At 44.2% G+C, this 10,138-nt stretch overlaps 1 protein-coding gene across 6 annotated transcripts; it reads right to left on the bottom strand.

The window, feature by feature from the left end:
* Positions 1–45: 45 nt before the first annotated feature.
* kcnk4a (potassium channel, subfamily K, member 4a) lies at positions 46–9,794 on the bottom strand. 6 transcript variants are annotated; one of them, XM_030062639.1, is made up of 8 exons: positions 9,233–9,794; positions 7,321–7,518; positions 6,281–6,565; positions 5,885–6,002; positions 5,349–5,509; positions 4,286–4,526; positions 3,714–3,850; positions 46–3,569 (listed from the first exon to the last, which is right to left on the bottom strand). In XM_030062639.1, the coding sequence occupies exons 3-8, from the start codon at positions 6,467–6,469 to the stop codon at positions 2,487–2,489; spliced, it is 1,929 nt and encodes a 642-aa protein (XP_029918499.1). In that variant the 5' UTR covers positions 6,470–6,565; positions 7,321–7,518; positions 9,233–9,794; the 3' UTR covers positions 46–2,486. The 6 variants fall into 6 exon arrangements, with proteins under 6 accessions (XP_029918499.1, XP_029918501.1, XP_029918502.1 ...); XM_030062641.1 differs by having other exon boundaries at positions 7,321–7,469; XM_030062642.1 differs by lacking the exon at positions 9,233–9,794 and adding an exon at positions 9,029–9,178 and having other exon boundaries at positions 7,321–7,469.
* Between the last annotated feature and the right edge of the window lie 344 nt (positions 9,795–10,138).

Below are 10,138 nucleotides of genomic sequence, written 5' to 3'. Positions count from 1 at the left end.
GTGTGCTGAAAAACAGCCATTCCTTCTCTCTGTCTCGCTCTCTCTCTCTGACTCACACACTCACACACACACACACACACACACACACACACACACACACACACACACATCATGGTTTACATCAAATATACCTCACATTACAGGTTTGGACTTTATTCTCACATTGGACACACGTGACCAGATTGAAACTGTTCCTTGTTTTTCAGGCACTTAAGTTAAAATACAGCTCTCGTGGCAACAGGACACCATAAACACAAAATAAAAAGTTATACAAGCAGCAGAGCAGTAATGAGACACAGGAGTAAACAGAGGATACCGATCTGTGGCCTCAGCATTATTGAAGCCATATTCTTCTCAGTCAGACTTGGACACCATAGCTGTACTTGAGGCCCTACTGGGACAAAATAGCTGGGAGGCCAAACCCACGAGGGTCTGGCAGTACCCTTTTTAAACAGATGAGGGCGACATTTCTACCACTGTTTGGCTGGCAATATAACCAGTACAAGGCCAAAGAGGCAATGGCATGCAGTGACAGATCTGTCTTTGTGTACCAAGTCAAACTTGTTACAGTGACGATGAGCATCGTATAAAACAAAGAAAGGCTTTATGTGGTCAAGGCCACATTTTTGTCCGGATTTCAGAGAGTCCAGGGTCACTCGTGATCACAGAAAGGCAAAATAAATGCTAGCAAAAAAAAAAAAAAAATCAGGTCATGAACCCGGACTCATAATCATTCAGGCCCCGGTCCACAGACCAGCAGAGTGTCGTGTGAACATCCTCTCTTTCCAGACCTCTGTCAGCGATCAGCATATCATGGAGTCTGACTCTGAGTGTGGATTTAGTCATTTACTTATTTTGGCCCTGTTATAGGGCATAAAGCCATAATAACATCTTACATCGCAGTTCTGAAGTTGTGAGTTCCAGTAACCGAGAGCTCACTATTTACTCCCACATCCGCCTTTAGCCGGGTTCAGGCAGGACGTTGTCGGCGCTTAGGGGAGGTTCAGGCCACTTTACACCCCCCGGAATGAACCAGATGGGGGGTTCAGGAGCAACAGGCACGGTTTTAGCTGCCTGCTAAATCTGGCAGTGGGCAAGACAACAGAAATACCACATGAAAAAAAGAACACTGACTTTGAAGTAGCTGAATCACAAGGAGAGTCATGTTAGGTTGAATGTTAATTAACATTATGTGTCAGCTTTAAAGTTATAATGAAATGGAAAATGGCTTTTTCACCTTGTTCGCTGATTGCCCTTGTCATAATACCCCTAAATGTAAATGTCAAAAAATACTAATTGTTTATGTTCTTGTATTTTTAAATCAAAATCCCACAAGTTTTTCTTGCTGGAAAACATTGTGGCCCAGTAGGCATGAATAAAAATTCCTCATCTCAGACTTTTGAATAGTTTAGACCCTCTGACCCTCTTATCACATAAAACTGCCTTTTTCTCCTTGACTGATCTCTTTGGTTTACACCTTTGAATGATGAAGGGGGGGCAGCACCGACTCCATTATGTTCCACCCCGACACCCTAGTTCAACAGGATATGCATCAACTTAAGAAAGCTATGTCACTGTGACTTTAAAAGAAGTCTGACACTCTCCATTTTTATGAGTTTTTAAAGCAATATAAAGGCAACTAAGGGAGTTGAAGAGATAGTCAGTGCTTGAACTGTCGGTGCACCAGTTTCAAAACCTGCACAGATATTTAATGTGGGGGGAAAAGTCTAAGAAATCCTAAAAACACAAGGCTGACATAGAGAAACTGCAAGGTGGAACTGAGGACACAAACAAACTCACCAACAGCAACTGAGGGACAATTAACAGTCACAAAACACCAGAAATGATAACCACTGATTTGACCCTAACAGCTCTGTGAACATCACAACAAAATACCAACTTCATAAAGCTGGTATTATTAGCAGGCCTGCGATTCATAAACCACTTGTATCTAAGGCCAAAGCACACAAACATGACTTGAACAATGAACATTAATATGATCCGATAAATCGTTCCTTTCATCCTTTGTTACCCTTAAATAATTCAAGCATTACCGAGAGGGTTGAAGCTGTTTTGAGGGCAAAAGGAGCCCCTGCTCCTGGTTTTCATATGTCCTTAGGTGTTTCTTCTGTTTTATCTACCCCCTGTATTTACAAATACTTAATTAGTCACCAGAAATAGCACAATTAAAAGTTGCTAATGGAGCAGACTTAAAATACTCTTGAATAACAACACAACATTCTGTGATACCACACGAGTGGCTGGGATGTGGGTGTGATACAACTTAGGAGTGTAAAGTCGGTCTTAGACCTGTAGACTGAGTGTGAAGTCTCAATGTGACTATTAACTTCCCTCTGTCACTTCTTGTCCTTGGCTACATGTTGCACATCTCTGCAAGAAAAGATTCACCGTGGCTGAAAGTGCAATGGTTGTTGGACAGCAGGAGGTGTACCAGTCTGGGGAGGGTTGATGCATTTCTCTTGGTCTCAAAGAGGGGAGTGTGGAGGTGGTGGTGTGGGAGGATTTGACGGTGGCTGCATGTCGCTACTGAGCCTCTTCCTTGTCTGCAGGGGGCTTAACCCATGTGGCAGCTGCCTCCTTATGCTCCTCCTCTTGGGCTTGCGCGGCCGTCTCCTCTTCTCCTCACTTGCTGCCGGCTGGAAGCGATCGCTCAGAGTGTCCGAGGACTCGTCAATGTATGCCAGGTTCTCCCCAAAGAAATCCAAGAGCTGGCAGCCTGACGAGGAGGGCAGGACAGGGGAGGAATCTGGGGGTGGCAGGTCAGGAAGAGGAGGAGGAGAGGAGGAGGAGGAGGAGGAGGAGGAGGAGGAGGAGGAGGAGGAGGAGGAGGGGGAGAGCGGAAGAAAGACAGGTGAAGGTGTGTGTCCGCGACTATCACCTTCCATGAACACACTCCTCTCTTCCGGTTTCTGTGTGTCTGTGTGTGTGTCTGTGGCTCTTGGTCCTCCCTCCTCCATGGCACTGACTGTCTGGCATGGTCGAAAACTGGGGAGCCCCAGAAAGGAAGAGGAGGAGGACGAGGCGTCTGATCTGGAGTCAAATGAAGACTCGGACACAGAGAGGGAAGCTCCCTGCATGGCTGGGTCTGGTGAGTCCAGCTCCAAGGCAGAGCAGGCCGCTGGGAGGGAAAACGAGCGGCCCAGGGAACAGGAAAACGACCTGCCCTCACCTTGCATCATCAACCTGGGGTCAACTCTCAATCCTGGACCCATTATCGGTACAGTTGCAACTGCTGAACCCCTGACCCTCGGCCGGGGCTCAGGCACCACTGCCCTCTCAAGAGACAAACGGGCGTTCAGCTGACTCATGGAGCTGGAAAGACCGGCCCAGCGGTTTGGCAGGTGTCCATTCTCAGATCCCCCACGGACCCAGTATCCCAGGGTGCCCTGGGCTCCGCGTCGGACACGACGGCGCTCGCTGCGTTTCCAGCGCCGGCGCTGCAGGAGGAAGGGGTCGTTGAACTCCAGAGGGTTGGGGATGCGGAAGTCCATAGACATGTTCTGGATGTTCTGAGTCCAGTCTGTAGCATGGGCTCTCAGCTCCTCCATCTGACAGAGGGACAGAGACAGACAGAGAGACAGAGCGAGCTATAAGAAGCCTAAAAGAGAGGACAAGAGAGTCATCAAGTTTAAGTGCTCTTCTCCCCATGCCTGGTGCACATTCCTGACTGTCTCTTGCGATATGTCTCTCACCTCAGCGCGGGTCCTCTTTGACAGCACCCTCAGCCAGTTGCTTATCATGGTGAGGATGGAGGCAAAGTAGGCAAGGCCAAACACTATCCATAACCACACCAGTGGCTTGAAGAGCACGTCACCCTCACGCCCAACACCTGGACACAGAGAGAGTGGAACTAATGTGATGTGGAGCTGGATTGATCCTCAAAGGGACACTCCTTCCACATGTTCCCCTCCACAGACGGGCCCAAGGTCAGGCTCAAATACAGAGCAGCAGTTCTGGAGCTGGTAGGGATTCACCTCAGCAGGGACATTTGAGACATTGGGGCTTGGATGCACTAAGAATTAGGGCAACTGTTTTGAAATAGCACATAGTTAGACATATTTTGTGTAGGGGCGCCCCAGTAGCTCACTGGATAAGAGACCTGGTCACAGCATCTTGGGTTCAAATCTGACCTCAGGCCATTTGCTGCATGTCATCTCTCTCTCCCCTGCCTTTCCTGTCTGTCTCTACTGTGACTGTCAAATACAGCAGAAATGCCAAAAAATAAAATAAAAAAGACATATTTTGTGTAGTTTGTTTGTGTCACCTGGTACATAGTCTCCGAAGCCAACAGTGGTGAGAGTGATGACCACAAAGTAGAGAGCCTCAAGAAAAGACCATTCCTCCACCTCCTGAAAGACCACAGTCGGTACAGCGAGGAAGATCAGGCAGCCAATCAGGATGGAGAGAACCGCCGAGATCACACGCACACTGGTGGGGCTGACCTTGCGTTTCTGAGAGAGTAAGATAGTAGAAAAAAGCCAGAATGATTGATAATGATTGTACTGCTAATGAGTCATTCTTTTCAATTCCTGTAATTACTTTAATCCATTTTTAATTTCAGTATACTAAGTGTGGGTTTGATGCCTGGTTTCTATGCTTAAATAAATTATACTGTATGGCTTTGAACACATGCTGTGCTGGCAATGAGAAGTCAGTCAATGCTAAGGTTTGATAAAATGAAGGCTTTGTATCTGTCTATTTATCTAAAGCACAAGTTCATTGGCTGCTCTGATGAATCATGTCTGTTTAAGGGGTGGGAATGGCACCTAAGATTAGAAAACTGCTCAAATACTCAAAATGGTCATGCATGTTCAGCAGACCCTCCCTGCATAAACACAGTTTTTTAATATTATTATTGCTTGGTTTTGTTTTTTCTTCCCTCTTATCTTTGTTTCATCACTTTGTGCTGACTCATTATTAACTGGTTAATACTATGTATGTGTGAGTTTGCAGAAACTTCATTTTTACTGTTCTGTTTGTAGTTTGGGGGATTTTTGTATGGGCGGCAGCTTTAGCATCAGATTTTTAAAAATGTCCACTCTAACCACATACATTTATTGGAAGTGCATCACTTCACCAAGGTAAAAATTTCAGCCACTAGATGGCAGCAACGTCTATCGTCTTTCTATCTGCGTTTCATGTACCTTTAACATTAAATGAGGTGGATTCTTCAAATTAGGAACTCTGATAATTGTTAACATTCAGCTCAGCTTAATGACTGGGTTTTGATTTACTCATCCTGCTCAAGTTAGAAACTAATGCTGATTTGAGCAGACAGTATAAATCCAGCTGAGGTTTGGGTGCAGGGCAGGACAGACCATGCTCACCAGGAAGAGGGTCTCAATTTTGGCCACGGCTCTCCGCAGTATCGTGCCCATGTGGTCGCCAACGCCGGCGAGCAGTATGCCAAACATGGGGATGCCCACCAATGCATAACACACACAGAACAGCTGGCCGAACCATGTTCGAGGGGACAGGTTCCCAAAACCTAAAGTAGAGACCACAAGATACAAAACTGTAATCAGAAAGATTCCTTTATAGCTTCGTCCATAAGGGTCTGTACATGTCATCAACCTCTCTATATCAGGGACTCTCAATTTGTAATGTATCACAGTTTTGGTTCGGTTGCTTCTAGGTTGAGAAGAGAAGCATTCATGTTCACAATTGGACTTTTACTTAAACTGCTTGATATTGCAGAAATAATTTGTTTGTGGGGTGGATTTCCCTTTTTATTTATATGCCTTTTCCCACAAGACATGAAGTCATTTCACATATGCAACATCTGGATTAGCTGAAGAGAGAAATACAGTGGTGAAAGATGCAGGTTTTGTGAAAGTGTCCTCTGAAGGCGAGTTGTGCGTACCAATGGTGGTGATGATGGTGCCACAGAAGAAGAAGGCAGAGACCAGATCCCAGCGACTGGTGAAGTTAGTAGAGCCATTGCTTACATCCAGGCCTCTCTCCACTGCAGTCACCATGACCTGGAGGCGTTACATGAAAAAGAAAATTGCAATTTAATTGAAGATTTGCACACAAGCTCAATCATCTTCAATAGTTGAGCAATTGTCCATTTTGTTTAAATTCTTAACCCAGCTGGGGCCTTTAACAGGATCATCTGGGCCTGCCGATGGCACAAACCCCAAAGATGACTTGATAAATGTTTGATTAAGAATAAGAATTCACTTTTTTTTTTTTTTTTTTTTTTTTTTTTTTACATAATGTATGTGTAATACTGTTCAATCAGTGTGTCCTTTCATACCTTAATAAGCTCATGGAAGCCCTGCTCGCTGACACAGTTGTGGTTCTTGAGGAAGTCATTCTTGGTTTCAAGCAGCAGGGTGTATGCCCTGCTCTCCTGAGGGGCCTCCAGGGTGCGGAAAACAAGCGCACCCATCACCAGATACAGCACAACCCCTGACAGCAGGGCCAGAAGGGTGGGGCACCGCATTTCCTCCCTGCTGCCCCCCCTCCAGGGTCAGAGGTCAGAGCTGGGTGGTCAGGATGTACTAGGGCTCACAGTCAGGACACACTGGGGTACAGCTAGCTATAAACAGGAAGTTCCTTTAGAGACATACTGTACATGAGTGTGCAAATGTGTAAACACGCGACAAGTGGTGTTCTTGGAAGGAAGACAGGCAGTAACAACCTTTTTTATATGCCTTTGCGTCAAACCAAAACCAGAGAGCCGGTAACTGGCAGGAAAAGAAAAAATGTTTATTGAAGATAATAACCTTCCCAGAAGTCCATTTTTTCTGGTCCTATGTTCAACAGGTAGTGGATGGCACTAACAATACCAAATTTAAATGTTTAATTCCTACTGGGACCACAGATGGCACTAACAATACCAAATTTAAATGTTTAATTCCCAGTGGAATCACCCATGCACAAAATGTGTACTTTTAAGGGCACTTTGGATACAGCTTCCACATATTCTCAAAATTACTTGTGCTATGATAGACGAATATTATGTGTCTTCAGTACTGGAAGCTGCAGATTCAGGACTGCAGTCCTAGAACCTGGCAACTAATTGGTTAGATTTAGGCAAAAAGCCCACTTGGTTAAGGTTAGGGAAAGGTTAGGTATAGGGATAAAAACCTGTTGGTTAGGGGAATGTTAGATTTAAGCATAAAAAGCACTTAGTTAAGGTTAGGGAAAGGTAATGCACAAAATGAGACGGTCCATCATGTCACCTACAGTCCTAAAAATGCAGTCCTGAAACTGCAGCCTCTGGTTCTACAGACACATGGTACTCTGACTGACAGAGACAAGTCATAGCAGAGGGGGTGATGTAGATGATACCTCGGTGACACCGATGTCTGGAGCTCATCCCATGTTAAAGCTCCTCAAATTGGGTGATTGATCACTCTTTTACTCCTCCGTCTTCGCTCGCTCTTCCAGGCGGCTTGATCCCTGTACCAGAACTACAGGATGTGGACCCACTTCTTCCCCTTCCGCGCAAATGAAGATGTTTTGTTGGCATGGTAAGACATAGACTGCCTTAGATTAATTAAACAAACAGGCAAACAAGGATATAGAATGTAAATGTTAACTGTGCAAAGATACAGAGAAGAAAAATGTTAACTTGGCCTCTGTGGCTGCAGGGTGTTCAATGAATGTTCACATTACGGAGACTTTGTCATAATAAACCAGGGAGGCACTGACACACACCAGGCCGCCCTGCCACTGGCCTTGTGAGCGATTAGCCTCTGCCAAGGCTCCAAACATACGTCTTCATGTTAAGTGAAAATGCATTTATGGTTTTCTTTGTTTTCTTTGAACTATTTTCACCTCTGAGATGGACACACCTATTGTCAGTGCAGCAGTGGCTCGATCCCAGCCAATCAGTAAGGGGGATTTAGGAGTTTCTGCTATTGGTTGGTTGGCCCCTGGTCTCCACAAGGACCTTGACAATGTTCTGAGGCTTCCCAGAGTCTGGCTGACTGTTAGCATTCTGCTCTAATGGACTGCTGGCTTTGGTTTGTATGAACAGTATCCCTCTCTGCCCTTGGCCTCTACACTGAAAGGTATTATTAGTTATCACTGTCTAAACCTCCACTGGCATATTTTGATATTTTGCTAAGATATGAGTGAGAGGACCTAAAAAAACAGGGCTGTGGCTGATGGGCCAGGGTCTAATCTGAAGCCAAACAGTGTGACAGGTGGGGTAATAAATCATGAGATTTCTAAAGCGATGCTGTTTGAAACGAAGTGCAAAACTGGCTGAGGATGTACATAGGCCATCCCTTAGTTTATATATAAGGCTGGTGTGTGGGATTTAGACAAACTGCACGTGCTAAAGAAGAGATTCCACATCTGATTCAAACATTCAGCTCAAAGTAATAAGCCACTAGTTTAAAGGGTTATGTCACTGCATTTAGGTCTATTTAATGTCTGCTGTGGCTAAAAACAAAACTTTGTTCTGCTCCTTACTCTGTGATGTCGCCCCAGTAAACTTCCAGATATGAATCTGAACCTCTGGGGATGAGGACATATTCAGCTGCAGAATTTGGAGCGCCATGAGAAAAGAAAGCTCTTTTCAATAAAAGTGCCCGCAAAATATGTGCTTCCTTCTCAATGAAGCAACACAGACGTCACTAAGTGATCACAGAGTGATATCCTGACCCTCTGGTTTCACGCTCTGGGAAGGAATTATGCTCAAAAATAATGACAGGACTGTTTGGGGGGTACAGAAGTAGCATAGATGTCTTGAATTGAGTGATCTTTCCTTTTAAGGATACATAGACAAAAATAAAAAAAAATAAAAAAAATCAGTGATCCCAGCAATGTTTAGAGAAATACAAACACAGCTTCAGTCTAAGTTATTTTTACTCTCTAAATTTTGCAAGGACAATTTTGCATTGTAATGTCTGAGTTGGAGATATTGTGATGTTTGATTATGGATTGATGAATGATTAAAGCAGGGAACAAAACTCTTAAAATTAATCTGATAGTTTTCTGCTATATTTGGTAGTTTGTAATATAAGAGCAGAATATCCTGAGAGCATACCTAAACGATTAAAGGCGTGGCAGCCACGTGTTTCCAGTGATCATCATAAGGCTCCCCATTATAAGCAATCTGAATCTAACACAAAACAACAATACTTTTAATAAATATGTTGCTCTACTTTTCAAGTTAAAACACACAACAGAATGTTTTTCCAAAACATGCCAACTTTAAAGCTTACACTAACCAATTGAATGAATGTCTTACCTTCAATTTGGAGAAATAGTGCTGTCCAACGGATTGTCCCATGCGACGCAGAACGTCCTGTCTCCAATCAACACTCACTGAAGAAAATGTGCATGTGTGTGTGAGTGCATTTGTGCATGTGTTTTCTCCTTGGAAGGTGTTTCCCCATTCTCTGGACCCTACATCACTCTGATGGAGGAGAGCAGATTGTAGGAGGAGTACTAGGAAGGGACAAGGCGGAGGCACGTGTGTCTGTGTGTGTGTGTGTTTGTGTGTGTGTGTAGGACCTATTACGGCACTGAGGCTGTGACAAAGTGCAGTCGCTGCAGAAGAAGAGCAGAGGGCCCAGCGTTTCCTGAACTGGATGTGTGAGGGGGCTTAGCTCTTTAAATCCTTGCCTTTCCAACTTGTCTTTTGGGAAGTAAAGAGAGACATTTGTTTCTTCAAAGTCAGAGTTATGGTCCACCCAATTTTTCTCTCTGAAGGAGAAAGTAAAGTGCAACATGAAATATATCACACTTAAAAGCAGGAGCTCCTTGGTCATTTGTTGGATCCTGAATTGCTCCATCTCAATCTGCTCCCTTAAAGCTCTTGGCATCTTCTTATAAATCCATCTCTGACCAAAACACAAGGGGAGAGGACACTGCTAATTACGGAAATAGTTTTGTGATTAAACCAAGATATTCCACTTACCATTTCCACTGCAAAAAAGATCTCCATCTTAACAGTCTCATATTCAATGTTGAAATCCTATTTTTCCTCAAAACGTGCAAATAAACTGCCAGTAAGATGAAATAATTCCACTTGTTTCCAATGCAGTTTCAGATTTTTTATTTATTTATTTATTTGGGGTGGGGTGGGGGTAACATAAGTAGTAGCATAGTATTCTATAAATAGGCAGATCAGCCCAGTAGTATTAAGAAAATG

Source organism: Myripristis murdjan, chromosome 10 (genome assembly GCF_902150065.1).
Source record: "Myripristis murdjan chromosome 10, fMyrMur1.1, whole genome shotgun sequence".
In the NCBI taxonomy this organism is placed as follows: domain Eukaryota; kingdom Metazoa; phylum Chordata; class Actinopteri; order Holocentriformes; family Holocentridae; genus Myripristis; species Myripristis murdjan.
Note: the sequence above shows the minus strand (reverse complement) of the source record. Positions and strands in the feature narration are given on the sequence as shown.